The sequence below is a fragment of the Aethalodelphis obliquidens genome, unplaced genomic scaffold (genome assembly GCF_003676395.1).
Source record: "Aethalodelphis obliquidens isolate GAN/ISIS:26980383/991018 unplaced genomic scaffold, ASM367639v1 scaffold25, whole genome shotgun sequence".
Lineage (NCBI taxonomy): Eukaryota > Metazoa > Chordata > Mammalia > Artiodactyla > Delphinidae > Aethalodelphis > Aethalodelphis obliquidens.
Genome location: NW_020837969.1, coordinates 13,783,456 through 13,800,275, shown reverse-complemented (window position 1 = coordinate 13,800,275; position 16,820 = coordinate 13,783,456). Strand labels below are relative to the sequence as shown.

General features: G+C 34.7%; 1 protein-coding gene across 2 annotated transcripts in view; it reads left to right on the top strand.

The window, feature by feature from the left end:
• Window positions 1-16,820, top strand: part of SORBS2 (sorbin and SH3 domain containing 2) — a 320,131-nt gene that overhangs the window by 218,196 nt on the left and 85,115 nt on the right. The window contains exons 4-7 of one of the 2 annotated variants that reach the window (XM_027122654.1): window positions 6,616-6,665; window positions 11,421-11,513; window positions 16,154-16,180; window positions 16,423-16,547. In XM_027122654.1, the coding sequence (XP_026978455.1) occupies window positions 6,656-6,665; window positions 11,421-11,513; window positions 16,154-16,180; window positions 16,423-16,547 (255 nt within the window). In that variant the 5' untranslated portion in view covers window positions 6,616-6,655. The remainder of the gene's footprint in view (window positions 1-6,615; window positions 6,666-11,420; window positions 11,514-16,153; window positions 16,181-16,422; window positions 16,548-16,820) is intronic. The other variant, XM_027122655.1, reaches the window with a different exon arrangement.

Genomic DNA, 16,820 nt, shown 5'->3' with positions numbered 1-16,820 from the left:
CTCATCACTATTCACAGTAATGATGCTGCCTTATTCCTAGAAATGATGTTATTTGTGTTCTGATCCCAGCACTCACATATAGATGCTGTGGATGATTTGGCTTCTGAATACTAAGGACCCATCTTCAGGCACCATTAGCTCAGGAATGTTGGGAGGGATTTAAGCTCTTATGTGGAGGCTGCCCTCATTAGTGACTGAGATGATTTGTACCACCCACTCAGAGGCAAAGGAGTCCCTGAGTTGACGTCATATACCGGCTGTCAACGCAGAGAAACCATTCAGAAAAGGGGGAGACGTGGATTCTCATTTTTCTAAGCTCAGGGACTGTAAAGGACATAATAAACTACTTAGGGTATTTCCTGTGAACATTTCAAAGCAGCACATTAATATATTAGAAAAGATAACTAAAGATAAATGTCAACAGCCTAAATTAAGTCATTTGGCTATAACTGAAAAGTGAAATCATTGGGCATTTATGAATACGGCTAACCCTACCACAGAGAGAGAAAGGATTTGACCACTCAGGGTAGTTTATGCAGAAAGAGTGGTACATATACCATTTCAAAGTAAATTCAGGCTAAAATCTGGTGCATAAAATTAATATGCACCGTACTTTTATTCTTGTGTTTAAAATATCTCTAAGAAATCTAACATCCTCAATGTTTTCCCACCACTTTGACTATCTGTGAGTCCTTTTTTCTGAATTATATATGAACTGTGAATAGAACAATTTTAAAATAACCTAGCAATTTACTGGATTAAAATTATTCCATGGAAAATCTTTTGGGCTCCAATCTTAAACTCCTCACGTTAGCCGAGCTAAAATGTAGTCCTATAGTTGTATGGCTGGCCTTGGTGCTTAAAATCAAGTCTACAAAAACAAAATGACTAACACAGAATTCTTGGCCAAAATTGAGGAGGAAATCTGCCTCTGGTCCTCTTCAGAATGGGATGCCTCATAAGCAAAAGATTTCAAGCAGAATTACAAGATTATGGGCACAAAGTCATGTTGGTGCCCATGAATGAACAATCAGACATCTTGGGATCCTCATTCAAAACTTAAATTACCCAACCTGTTGTCATACGCATGTTGGAAATAAAGCCGACTCTGATCCATAAAAAAAAAAAAGAGAGAGATATCTGATCACTGAAATTCAAGCAGAATTAAAAGACCATAGCCACCAAATCATGCCTTATCCATGCATGAACAACCAGCACAATCTACTGCCAATGCATATTGGGAAAGAACCCTACTCTGACCTATGAGAAAAACAAATCCATTGCTATACACAAATTGGATACATATAATGTTGCCTTTTATATAAAAACTTCAGCAAGAACTGAACTTAAGTAAATACATCTCTGCTCCACCTGTTGAATACCATTTTGATACTCTAATGCACAGATAGTTTTTGCTCTGTGGATCCTCTGCTGAGGTTCAAGGTAGTCTGCATTTTATGGTCAGTTTTCATAGTCTTGGACCTGGTTCAATTCCAATTTAAGAGAATACTTGAAATACTGTCTCTCCTAGTAGCATGCAAACACTCCAGGAATTTGATGCTTTCCAGAATAATCTGTGCTTGTTATGTAAGTACAATCAAAGACACTTTTTCAGAACAGAACAAAAGAGATTAGATTCGCTTTAGTTCAAACTGTCTAAAGAGAGTTCTCAGTTGTGGACTTGTTAATGGCTTTAGTACAAATAATGGAAATAGAATCATGCATTTTTATTAGTCACCCAAGAAGCCTTCGGTTTCGGGTTCTTCTGCAGAGCTCAATCACTGTGGCTTTTCTTTTAAAACTTGGAAAATGTCTTGCCTGATTAGGTAGTTAGTCATTTCACATTTTGACATCTAAAACAATGCGAAGCTAAAAAACCTCACGTGTTACATTTATAAGTAACAGGATACATCACTTTAAAGATGAAAAGCTCAAGGATTTGTAGCGCCTTTCTTTGTTCCCATTAATCCAATTTTACTTTTTTCAGTGTCAGATATTTTGTAAATATCGGCATTTGAATTCAAACAACAAATGCTGATTATTAGTTCCCTAACTTGGTATAAAAACATTATTAGAGTAGCAGGTTTTGTGTTCTGAGAGTTAACTTTCCTTCTGTTTGATGTTTTCTTTATCAATCAGTATTGTTCCAGCTCAAACACTGTCTTTGTCATTCAGTTTTAAAACTTAAAACAGTTTTAAACATCAAGTGTTTTGAAAAGGAGTGATAAATAGAATTTGGGAAATGTCTTTACAGTCCTCATTTTTCTGGAGACTTGTTTATTCCTTCTTGTTTTAGCAGTTGCCTCAGCCGTGGTCACAGACATCCCCCGAGGCTTTACTTTTCCATTTATTTTGTCCATTTAAGGTTAACGTATTAGGAGTTTTGCTCCTGAGACATTAAAATAAATACATCTGATGGAGTTTTCTCAAGGCTCCTGCACTGACCACTGCCTTCTTCCCTGACTTCATTGGCATCCCTTCAATCCAGGCGGTATTAAGGCTACCAAGTAGGCTACATTAGGTATTAAGGCTACATACTTAGCTATGTACCACATTTATTTTTGTATTCTGAAAAAGAAAATAGAAATATGCCTCTTTATTTATACCAGCTGAAAAATAAAAGATAAAACTCATCATAATAAAGTTACCTTCATTCACTATTTAATGTCAATTGGCCTGTGAAATTTTACCGTAAAATTCAGTGTAACATTGTGGTAATTCTCTCAGTCCTAGATGTGGCAACTGTACACATTACTCCTGCCCTGCTTCTCCTACACTGCTGCAGTGTCCTTCCAGGGTGGATGGGCAAGAATGTAACACTATACACAATCAGGTGATACCAAAACACTACATAATGAGGATGTCATCTGTTTTGTTTTCAGTTTATAGCTCTAAAATATAAATTGGGATGAACATCAGTACTGTGATTTTATCCATTCTATATGCTCATTGTTTTAGTATTTATTGAGTACCGGGTATTAGTAATTCAATCTAGGTGTAAAAAAGATAAAATCCTTCTCTTCTTGGTTCATATATACATCTCATATCATTTATGTGTATTTTTTTCCATGCTATTTTATTTCCCCATTTCTCCCCCTACCCTAGGGTAGAAGGTATCATTATAATTAGCTGGTGTTCACATTTAAAAATATTTGTAGGTTTAAATAACTTTTTTCCAGTTTATTGAGATATAATTGACATACAGCACTTGTATAAGTTTAAGGTAAACAGCATAATGATTTGACTTACATACATCGTGAAATGATGACCAAAATAAGTTAGTGAACATCCATCATCTCATAGAGATACAAAATTAAAGAAACAGAAAATAATATATTTTTCAATGTGATGATAAATCTTAGGATTTTCTCTCAACAGCTTTCATATATAACATAAAGCAGTGTTAATTATATTTATCATGTTGTACATTACATCCCTAGTACTTATTTATCTTGTAACTGGAAGTTTGTACTTTTTGACTTCCTTCATCCAGTTCCCCCTCCCCCTACTCCCTGCCTCTGGCAACCACAAATCTGATCTCTTTTTCTATCAGTCTGTTTGTTCATTTGTTTGTTTTTGAGGTATAGGTGACCTACAACACTATGTCAGTTTCTGTTACACAACATAGTGATTCGATATTTCTATACATTTCTAAATGATCATGACATTAAGTCTAGTTACTATCTGTCACCATACAAAGATATTACATAATTATTAACTATATTCCCCACACTGTACATTTCATACCTGTGACATCTTTACTTTGCAGCTTGGAAGTCTGTACCTCTGAATCTTCCTCACCTATTTCTCTCTTCCCCCAACCCCCCCTCCCCTTTGACAACCACCTGTTTGTTCTTTGTATCTGTGATTGTTTCTGTTTTGTTATGTTTGCTCATTTGTTTTGGTTTTTTAAATTATTAAAAAAAAATTTTTTTTGGCCATGTTGCACAGCTTGTGGGATCTTAGTTCCCTGACCAGAGACTGAACCCACGCCCTTGGCAGTGAAAGTGCAGAGTCCTAACCATGGACCGCCAGGGAATTCCCTGTTTTGTTTTTTAGATTCCACATATAAGTGAAATCATACAGTATTTTTGTCTCTCTGCCTGACTTACTTCACTTATACCCTCTAGTTCCACCCACATTGTCACAAATGGCAAGATTTCATTCTTTTTTATGGCTGAGTAATATTGCATTGTACATATATACCACATCTTCTTTATCTATTAATGTATGGATGGGTGCTTGGTTGGCTTCCATATCTTAGCTATTGTAAATAATGCTGCAACGAACGTAGGAGTGTGTATATTTTTACTAATTAGTGCTTTTGTTTTCTTTGGATAAATACCCTGGAGTGGAATTGCTGGATCTTACGGTAGTTCTATTTTTAATTTTCTGAGGAATCTCCATACTCTTTTCCATAGTGGCTGCAACAATTTACATTCTCACCAATACTGCAGGAGGGTATACTCTTTTCTCCATATCCTTGCCAACACTCGTTATTTGTTGTCTTTTTGATAATAATTATTCTGACAGGTGTGAGGTGATATCTCACTGTGGTTTTGATTTGCATTTGCCTGATGATTAGTGATGTTGTGCATCTTTTCACGTGCCTGTTGGCCATCTGTATGTCTTCTTTGGAAAAATGCCTATTCAAATCCTCTGCCCGTTCTTAATTGGGTTGTTTGCTTTTTTTTGATGTTAAGTTGTATGAATTCTTTGTATATTTTGGATATTAACCCCTTATCAGATAAATTGTTTGCAAATATCTTCTCCCATTTGGTAGGCGGTCTTTATGTTTTGTTGATAGTTTCCTTTGCTGTGCAAAAGCTTTTAGTTTGATGTAGTCCCATTTGTTTATTTTTGCTTTTGTTTCCCTTGCCTGAGGAGACATATCCAAAAAAAATATTATGAAGGCCAGTGTCAAAGAGCATACTGCCTCTATTTTCTTCTAGAAGTTTTATGGTTTCAGGTCTTACATTTAAGTCTTTAATCCATTTTGAATTTATTGTTGTGCATGGTGTGAGCAAGTAGTCCAGTTTGATTCTTTTGATGTAGCTGTCCAGTCTTCCCAATTGAATACTTTAATTTTATTATTAGAATTTCACATTAGTACTAAATAGAACCAGGCTTTCTATAAGAGGTGAACTTCGATGGCCATGTTGAAAGAAAATGATGAATGATGGCTAGAGTAGAACATATGAGGACCGGAGAAATGGTCAGAAAAGAGGACAGGGCCAGAACCCCGACAGGCAAACACAAGAAAGCCAGGAAGCTCATTTGGTGCTCTTTTTAGAGAATGAAGAAAAACTTATTTACTGAAGGTCTTTCTTGACAGGTCATGACAGATGATTTCATTTCAACCCTATCCCTACTCATCCATGAGGTATAGATAAAAATTGTTTTAACTATCGGATGTTAGAGTGCTAATGCACATGGAAACTGAATGTGTGGTGCAGGGGAAGTTCACGTTCATTAACAACAGGCCCTACTCAGGAGCCAAGGCAAAGTGGCCAGGGTTAAACATCTTTCAGAGAGCTCTTCCTCTTAAAAGAACTGCTTCCTGAAGAGCCTATCCTTTCTCTTTGTTTGTAGGGTATGGATAAATAAGAAACTCTAAAAGTGGGCTAAGAGAATACGCCAGGGAAAGAACTAAGTCATCTCACACGTCAAGAAATAATACAAATATTAAAAAATGTTTTTCTACAACAAGCACCATTTTCCCAACCATTTCTAATGAATTAATCTCAGTTGTTATACAGCAAACACTTCAATGGGAAAAACCACCATATCTGATACTGAAACAGAAGTGGGTTTTGTAGTAATCGTTTATTTCTTGCATCTTTGTAAAAATATATGAATCTTATCTTCTTTGACTATTTGCTCAACATACATATTAAATACATTAAACACTCCCTGGTAGTAAATTAACTCTATAACAAATTGAATATAATAAATTGAATAATGTAAGGTAATGATTTCAAAGTACCAGAGTGCTTATTAAAATTCTGGAAGAGGACGCTTAACAACCAGTGATCCTTTCTGGCTTAGAGAACAAAAACTGTTATTATAAATATTTATGAAAGCAATTTAATTTTTAACAATGAAAACCCCATTTTCATCCATTAATGGTCACCATTAAACAAAACCATAAGTTTATGCTTAGGATAATAAGACCAATAATAAATGAAGTTTAACTTGAATAGAATTATAAATTCTGGCCACCTTATTTTTTTTTAATTTTTAAAAATTAATTTATTTATTTATTTTTGCGGTATGTGGGCCTCTCACCACTGCGGCCCCTCCCGCTGTGGAGCACAGGCTCCGGACATGTAGGCTCAGCGGCCATGGCTCACAGGCCCAGCCGCTCCGCGGCAGGTGGGATCTTCCCAGACCGGGGCACGAACCCGCGTCCCCTGCATCAGCAGGCGGACTCTCAACCACTGCGCCACCAGGGAAGCCCTGGCCACCTTATTAAACTCTAATTTAAATAAGACTAATGATCATGTGATATTAACTCACAGGTACACCAAAACAGAACAAAAACAAAAACACTCTTTCATGATATTTTGTTCCCCATGCTAGTGAACAAATTAATACATCATTTTTTTTCTACAGGAAAACTGAAGACTTTAATAACAAACCCTCCAAGGTCAAAATGAACACAGGTATGCTGTCTCTGTTAGTTCTAAACTCTTCAGCCTTGCTCTCTAAATATCATCTTGGCCCTAAATCATTAGTTTAGCCCTCTGCTGATCCTAAATGTGATACTGAGTTTCTTAGATAGTCTAAATTCATTACTTGATTTCTTTGTTTTTGTGTTTTAATCTTATAGCTATCAAAAGTAGACTTTTCCGTTTTGCTGTATATTCTTACTCCCTTTCTCTGTAATCACATCATGACATTAACTCCTGTAAACCCTAGCAAGAGGTAGCATGCCATTCAATGCATACATTTGAAATCTCTCACTTAAAATAGGTTAAATTCATAGGCAAGTTGCTCTAGTAGAAAACATTTAAAATCCCCCGTTCTGTAAACATTTTATGTTGACAGCGACCGTAGATAGAGTGCCAAAGCTTCACAGGAAATCAGCTTAATTAATCCACAGACACAATACACCTAAAGTCTTAAGCATTATAGTTTTTGATATGGGAACAGTATCTCCAAATAGCTTAATAACAGGGATGCTCTGAACTCTTGTGCTGTATACAGATTAACTGTAAAAATGTTTGTGATACTTGCTTGATACATATGATTTTTTTTCCATAATATAAGCATTTTAGCTTATATTTTCACCTTCCTCTACCCCTGAAATTTTTATATTCAGGGTTGAATAATTCTGGAAAACAACTGTCTCACTGAAATTTTGTAACTTGTATTTTAAAAATAGCTCTTCCTATCCACAAGTGATCACTGGAAAGTTCTTTTAGTGCCGTCACTCCACAGCAAAGGAGAAAGGATAGTGGAAGACATTTTTCTCATGTCAAGCTGGTTGCCTTTTTGCTGTCTCTTGTTATCAAAATGCCTCAAGGGAGGATTAACAACCACTGGTGAAAACCAATATCTAATCCCTAGATCAAGTGTAGAGACATGCACTATTGAGCATGATTCTGCGGCTGCCCCTTAGCAGAAACCTGCCGTACCGACCTCAGATAATTCGAGGTCGGCTGGCCCCTGAAGATGCGGTCAGCCCGTAGGTGTGTAGAGCACCAGGCAAGATGAGGATATTGGAAACAGTTGAAATATACAAGGAAGGCTTAGAAATCAAGAGAAATTATAACCCTGGAAATGAACCAAGAAAAGTCATTTGGACAACTGGAGATGACAGAATTATACATGGGAAATGAAAGGAAAATATTATTAGGGAAAAGTGATTGAAGAAAGCAAATAGAATAGAGAGCCCACAGCTGAGCTATGGTAAGTCATACTGTGAAACTGCAAAATCACTCCAGCAGGACGTGCACAGGAGAAAGTTATATTTACTTATTGTTCTACAGCATTTTCCTGCAGACCTAAGTTGAACATAACTTCCCAATATCCTTCATTTTGTGGAGTCTGATTTTCCTATTTATTATAACCCTATTATGACAGAGGTATAATATGTGATTATACTAAATATGCCATATTCATTACAATGCATTTAGTAATTAACCTTCCCATTCATAGAATTCAGTCCATAATAACAAAGTAGGCAAATAGAAATTTGTAAATTTGTTTAGTTCTCTAGGGTACTTGAGCCAAGTTACTGTTACAGCAGCATGAATATAACCCTCTAAACATCCTCTCATTAAAAGGAATAAGCTGGGCTTTATATGGAATGCTAATTTGCATAGATATTTTGATTATATGACTGAATTTATACATCTATGTATGCATATAAAAGATGATATTCAAACATGCATACATAATTAATTAGAAGTGACTGGAACCCTTTGTTTAAAATGTTAAAATACTATAATGTTGCTATAAAAACATATCAATTTTGAAAATATATATAAATAATACTGTAGGAAGTTGAAAAAAGCATTGTCACTGTATCTCAAAATGAAGTAGAAATTAGTTCCTAAGTATCCAATAAATAAAATGGGTCTTCATTATTTAAATACCTATCAATCATTAAAGGGATATATTACTATTACAATGTTCAGTCACTAATGTTTAAAAAAAAGATTCTTTTAAAGCAGCTCTTTGTTTTTAGTCAAATACATAATAAACGAGCCAAGGGAACTGTGATACATTTTTCATACTAAAGTATCTAAATAATGTATAAAAATACACAAAACAGCATGTTTTGTATATTTGTACTCTTGGAATTTTCGATCCACTATTTTCTAAAGAAAATCTTAGCTATGGAGGAAAGAGAATAAGACATCAAATGATTCACTGTATGTGGTTTACTCCTGTGAGTGTTTTCCAGCAGTAGAAACAGCTACTGAGAGTCTTGCCGCTGCCTGGAAGAGTGTGCAGGTCATTAATGAGTGTGAAGGTAACGGTAGCATTAGGATTCTTTGGGATGACCTAAGTATGTAAGACAGCACCCTCATTTTGTGATCTTAAAGGTATCTTCAATAACTAGCAGAAAGTATCGACACAATAAGTAGAAACAGAATATAATAGATTTCTCTGTTCCAGCAATTTCACAAATGCCTCAACTTTTCAAATTAAGCTCTTTATTAACCTTTAATAAAGACAAATTCTCCAGTCATTTTATCTAGTTCTTAGAGTTACCTAGAATACAAAAATTATTTAACCCAGAGGTTCCCACACTTTCTTGGTTTACGGTGCCAAGATAGCTCAGTAAGATAGCTCCACCACACTCTCAAGCCAAAAGAAGTACCTAACAGTTGTATTTATTAAGTAGTTAGGTGCAAACAACTTAGTAAGTACTCATGTTCTATCAACTCGGAAGCAATCTGAAAAAATAATATACTTCAACTGAAAAGTAATCATTTTATCTCATTCTTTATAACCACAGTTACTTGTTATTGGGATGTCTGTGCATATTGGATGCTACAAAACTTCTCAGACTTGGAATTAGATTGTACGTCACCACTCCCAGTTACTGGTCCAGGTTACTTTCACAGGGCACTTGCTTTCCATCACAGCAATCACCAAAAACCCAGCTTTACAAAGATGTGACATCATTTACAGGAAGATAACACGACCTCTCATGTTGAAACTGGGAACTACCTCAGGACAGTGGTGTATGCAGTCTGATAGATATCGCTGTGTTTTCCTCAAAAATGTGAACTGTGTCCCCAAACCCTTGTGAATCCACTGAGGTGGGTGCTCAACACAGAGTTTTGGAAACCAAAGGTTTAACCAGTGACCTTGGGTCTCCTCATTCTGAAATTTTCCCTTTGCATCTCTGCTTGTTTTCAGATGTTCAAAATTAAAAGAACTAGAAAATTAAATCTCTTAGAGAGCTTTCCATTTACACTTTCAACACCCTGGACTACTTAACCCTTTTAGACATTGATAGCTGCTATATACTGCATATTCAATTATATTACCTGCATTTTATCAGAAACACTCATCCCTCGTAGCTATTTTCAGTTTGCAGAGATTGCTAAAATCCTAGCGGTGCCTCTCCTGAAGATACATTTTGTTGTATGTTTCTACCATTTATGTCTTTCTGTATTTGGTCTTTGATTTACTTTCGTATGTTGTTTCAAGTCATTTTTCTGTTTTAATTATTATCTGCTTATGAAATTGTTATTTTAAGCATATATCAATATTTAAGAAATTATATTTTGACATGAGAATCATTCTATCAATTTTAAGGTCTGCTGACCTTACTACTTGTGATTTTACCAACAATTAGTCCAAATCATACTTTCAAGCACTCTTAAATTCTCTCACATCCAATAAACAAAGTGGATACACTCCTTAAGAAATAAAGAAAAATAATATATAAGACTAGCATGCAGCAGTATATATTAATTATGTTTAATATTGGTGGTTAAAGAATTCATCTTCTTGTTACAACTTTCAAAGAGAATTAAATTTAAGTTCTTTTGGTTGCAGGGGAATGAGCAAAACTATTTATTGCACATTCCAAATAAAAAGGAATGTGGGAATGGAATTGGAATCTGTTCGTAAATAGAACATTAACCTTCCAATTTTAGAAGTCTTGTTATGCTAAACTTCTCAAATCATATTAAAATAGCTGATGAATTTTCACTTATTTTGCTTCATGTTGTGATTTGCATAAGTGAAAATATATAGATCATATACATATGTTTCAAAAGTACAAAAACTAATTTTTAAAAACATGGTCATTTCAGTACTGTATATATCAACATTGTTTTTTATTTCAATTAGGCAAATTATTCCCATAACTAATAATAACCATGGGAAGACACAGTATTGCCATAACACCATTTGTTTTTCTTTATGAATCTTATGTATCAAATATATTATACCTATAACAGCTAACAACTTTTACTTCAAGAGGTTCTTCAAGCTGTTTGCAGGAATCATAATAGCTAGAATACAGTAAAACCTATATGATGGATACAAAAGTATGTTATACCATAGCTCTTAATCCTGAAATACAGGTTATTCATAACTCTAAAAGCTAGTTACACTGCTTGTAAATTTAATAGTTGAATTTAAATGGTGTAAACAAAGTTGAATTCTATAGCTGTGTGTTATTTAAAGAAAACCCATAAAATGTTAAGTATAAAATCTGATTTTTTATTAAATCATTGGCATCTATTTCTAAGACAGACACCTGGCTTTTTCTTCTGTTTTGTTTTGTTTTAGTTTGGGGTGGGTGTAAATTCTGCAGATGTATTCCATGGTTACTAGTTCTGACCATCTTTCTCATGGATGTCTGCCACATTTCACTGAAAATGCATGATACTGCATGTGCTTTACCCTTTGCTGTGGCCTCTGCTATATCATTTTTTTGCTTCCAGATAGCGGTGGGTGTGCTCGCAAACGTGCTGCCATGTCTGTTACATTAACATCTGTGAAGAGAGTTCAAAGTTCTCCAAACCTATTGGCTGCAGGTATAATACCACTAACTCACAGAATGTCATACTTGAATGCCTTTCTCTGACCTTTCTTTCTTTCCAGAATTATCCTGTTTGGATGATGAAAGTGGCTGTAAATACCTTTCTAATGCCCCACAAGTTCTTATTTTTCTTGTCTCAAGAATAGCTCCTATCCCTTATGACTGTTTTGCTCTAAAAATAAAGAAGCCAAAGGAAACTGATATCTTGTAGAAAACATTTTAAAAATCTAATTAAAAACAACAGTCACTTGCCAAAAATGTGTTAAGTAAATGCAAGTGTTAATAACTATTGAAGTTTTTGCATCGCATGAACTAAAGGAACATAATATTTAATTAAGATAACTCACAGGTGCTTTTGTTGTTTTTTACCTAAAAATTGTTGGGGGCTGGGGACACAGAGGGTCAGGAAGTGGGATTTGCAGGAAACTGAATCTTTATTAATTTGCTTCTATACCAAAGGTTGCAAATATAATGATAGAATATTAGTTTTGAAAGAGACTTTAAACCTTCCTTTAATCCAATAAGCAGAGAACCTTCTAATATATATTTTTAAACATCTTGGTCCAATTAAGACTAACAGGCACCCACAAGTATAAATATACTCTAGAAAGTAACTGGGGGTGTGATATTTCAGCATTCACTAAAGTGAGTCTCTTTATAATAAATAATCTCTCATGACTTCCACCCTGGCCTCTCTAGACCCTGAAATACACCCATATGTTTTGGTGACTGGTTAGTTGGTTGGTTGGTTTGATTGTTTGTTGGTTAGTTGAGGGTTCCTTGGTTTTTTTTTTTTTATAATATTCATGGCTTTTGGAGCAGAAGTGGGAAAGGGATGAAGAGTGTTTAAATAATTCTAATTCTCACGGTGCATATTAGTGTCTTTTACACACATACATTTAGTCGTTAATTAAATAGTCAGGATGTCCTTAGCTTTAAAGCCACTTGATCCTAAACTACCCAGCTTCGTTGAGGGAAAAAAACAAACTTCCATGTGGAGAATCCCACTCCTGCCCACCACCTCCAATCCATAAATAGATTTCAATGTCTAAGTTTAAATACGAAGCCAGGTGGTTCCATAATATATTACATTTTTTAAAACAATGTAAATTGCATTGCAATGTATGTAGTATGAACTCATTTTGGTTTGAAAAAAATTCTCTTTATATATGTATTTGTACATGTTTGTTCATGTGTATGTGAGCATGAAAAATGTTAGAAAAACTACAAATGTGTTTACATTGGATACCTGAGGGAAATGAGAATGAAGAGAAATAAGAAAGTAAATAAAATGAAGTCCAGGGACATCAGGTAGTTGGAATGTGTATACCATGAATATTACTGACATTTCAGCCAAGTAAAATTCTAGCCCAAGCTACTCAGATGTGGACCATTAAGGCACATGCTAGGGAACATGGCAATGCTTCAAAAATGCCATACTGTTGTTATTTATAAAAGTAACCACAGAAAGAATACTATTAGGTTGAGCTAGAGACTGCCATTTTGGAGAGTCAAAGCTAGAAGATTAGTAATTTCATATCACTCAACTTAATATAATATATTTAATGCTTCAGAGTCAAAATATTAGAAAATGTTAAATACTTTGGGAATATAAAATAATCTTCAGTAATAAAAGTTAGTAGTCGCTCTGGACCATTTTAAATTTCGTATCACTCCCATTATATCAAATAGGAGTAAGAGTTCTAGAGAATGAGGTCCCCTCAATTTTGGATTTAATTGTTACATTAAAAATAGGTCTCTTCTGTATTAATTAGACATGTAAGGTATGAGCCCCTTTTAAAAGAAGTTTTAATTACATTTTGAAGAAAGAAATCAGCCTCTTTGTATGCCCACTCACATTATACGGTAGCCTTCATAATAAGAACTTATTTGACAGTCTTTTTGTGAATCCAAGAAAGATTAATAAATATTTACTGCTTTAAATATTGTTAAAATAGAACAGCCTTTAAGTAGAGGCTGTTAGACTACCTCCACAAAAGAGTCTAACCTTCCCAATCTCTCCTCCCAGATGAGAGAGTCAACATGAGCTGCTAGTCATCAACTATTTGTCCACTAAATCAGCCTGTCTTTCTCTTTTGCTTTTACAAGAAGTAGAGTCCCAATGGACAATTCATGTATTGGAATCATAAAGTTGGAAAGGACCTCTAAGGACGTCAAGTCCAATGCCCGACACCAAGCCAGGAAGGCCTTGACAACTTCTCTGACAGGTGTTCCCTACCTTCTGCCAGGATGCAGGGAGTGCTCATTGTAAGAGTGAAGAGCAGTTATAGTCCTTAGTTCTCAAAGACTCTTGATTTTCACATGCAGAGCAGCCAGGGAACAATAAATCTGTCCCATTTCCTCATTCTTAAATTTTCAAAGAAGCAATGACTTCCCACTAAAGAATACTAGAAATTAAGGGCTCTGATCCCTAGAATTCTAGTTCTGTGTTTTTCACAAGTGAATGGTCATGAATAATGTTCATGATATTGATCAAAACCATTTTCTCCATGCACTTGCCAAGTCATTTATCAACCCTTAAAAAAAAACTTTATTCTCTTTACTTGACATGGATCTAGGATTTTAATCATTAATGTAAGCTTCATTAAAATACGGTTTTGTCCTGAAGTTTTGATCCATGGCCATTTTTATCCTTTCTCCTTTCTCATAATTCTACACACTTGTGTCTACAGTGTAAAGCAGGGCTTTTCCATAGAGCTCACCATTATTAATATCTCATATTTCCTGTAGCATAGGTACAGTTTCATTTGGAGATACTTGGGCCTGGTAAGAGGGGAAAGGGATAGACCCTAGTTGAGCCTAGAGTGACTATCCTCTGATTCTTGCACCTAATGTTTATCCCACTGAAGGTTCCATAACCTCCAATATGGTGGCCAGTAAGAAGAAACAAAACTGGCCCTCTACAAACTGTCAATTACAGGAAGTTTATTTCAAGTGTCCTTCAAGTCTGCTCAATATACCCTCCTCTTCCTCACCAAGTCTACACCTCTCACACCTCCAAGCATTTGGCTTCTATCACATCTATCCCCAGCACGTACCCTTGTTTATAAGCTCAGTTTTATCAAACCAAGAGTAAAATTAACTCCCTATTCTCAAGCAAATAATTACACTATAAGTAATAATAATTATTATTAATGCTGTTTCTCTTTTCATTGCCACATCCCCGAATCCCAAAACTTGTTCCTTGTCCACAAACGGTATGTGGCCCCCAGGTGGTTATTAAATCGCTCTCCTTGGGTGCCCCAAAGCAGACCTCTGATCACTCTGTATTGCTACACTGTGTTTGCTTTCTTTATAGAGCATCCTCATCATCATTTAAGTGCTTGAGAATTTCAATCATTTCTGCTTCCATCAAATCCTAGAAGTAAAGTCTAATAAATATTTCATGTATAACTTTTCAAAGTTATTTTTACTTCATGGTACCCATTTTATTACTCTGATTTTGAGTTCACTGGAGATAAGTCCATACTAAATTAGCAACTATCATAAAGAATGAAGATTTATTAGTCTCCTCTAACTCACCTAAGCTGGAGTCATTCTAATGCACTCTGTACCAATTCACACTTATTTTTCTTCTTTTGATTTGGAAAGAATCTATTATAAATATTTTATCTAAAAATCAAAGTCTTGTATTTCTCAACTAATGTTTATCATTCCAAATTTATGTATTTAGATTTCAAAATAACTATTCCTTAAGCATTAGAAAACAGAGAGTCCTTTTTACACGCAACTTTCATGTTCTATTAGGCATTGAAATAACAGCAATTAATAATGGTTTCAGGGAACATGCAGAAGGAATCTAGGACCTGGACAGAAGGTTAAGCTGAATGACCCCTAAGATCCTTTCCAAAATTAAGACTTTATGATTCTAGGTGAAGTTGGCCATGTGTTATAATAGAGCCAAGCAACATAAATTGATTACCTAAAATTGTTCATAAGTTATAGGAGATACTTGAATGTATAATTCCAATAAAACTGAGAGTAAACATGTCATTGAGCCACTTCCCAACTGCATTATCAAAAGCAATTTACTAGTACTGAAATGCTTCCTGCAAGACAATGGAATGTCTTGTAACAGCTCTTTCAGAATTGAATATAAAATGACTCAAATGGCAATAAAAAGAAAATTCAAAGTCTAGAGAATAATTTGAAAATATCACATAATATGGTAGGGTATTTACACTTTCTTAAGGTAAAAAACCCCGCAAACTACAAAAAAATCAATGGCATTGAAAGCTAAGGATCTGGTGGTTTGATTCACTGCTGGGAGAAGCATTCATTGTTTACAAACCATTTGACCCTTTAATTTGATATTTAGAAATTCATCCAGCTTAAGCAATAATAAGATAAAATTGAATGGCTGCAATATTACTGAGGGAAAAATCAGTGTTTGATATATGTGTTAATTATATATTATAGATATTTAATGAATTACATTCTAATTGGAGTAAAAATAAATGCACAAACTTCCATTAGTTTATTTGACGTACCCAGAGTTTTAGAACTGAGATAACGTTTGCCAAAAAATACATGTAGCTCTTGGCCAGATGATCTTTACGCGACTGTTCGTTTCTTTTACCGGAGTATTCATTTCAACGTTTCTTTTTCTTTTAGGGCGTGATTCTCAGTCACCAGACTCAGGTACAAAAAAAAACTGTTCTGAATAACCACTACATTTGTTGTGAGTTTTTTTAAAAACATATTTATAGCCACATTGTTAATCCTACCGTAAACTTAAACTGCATATACATTTATGTATATTAAACTTTTAAGAAAGAAAGAAGAAAACTTCCATTTTGGAAATAAAAAATAAATTCTATTTAAAAAATGTTAAAAGTGAATGTAGATATTTTTGTATCCGATTTGCTTTCCCTTAATAAAAGCTTGGAGAGGTTACAATGATCGAAATCAAGAGACACTGAATGGAGATGCTACATATTCCTCTCTTGCAGCAAAAGGTTTTAGAAGCGTTCGACCAAATCTACAAGAAAAGAAATCACCAGTTCAGGTAATCTTGCACACTGTCGTCTACTGTGTTCTTTTACAGCATGGCTATTAGACCACTGCTCTAGAGCCTCTTTTCTAGTAACATGCATATTTTGATATGTTTCATTTTTGATATGGTTTTGCTTTTGTATTCGTATTGACTTGTATTTACAACGTGGAAGACAAGTCTTAAGTTCAAAACAGGTTTCTGAATATTTTTTCTAATTCAGCTGATAAAAGCAGGTCAGTTTCTGACATAATTTTTAGGATATTTTCTAATTCTTAAAAAACTGTC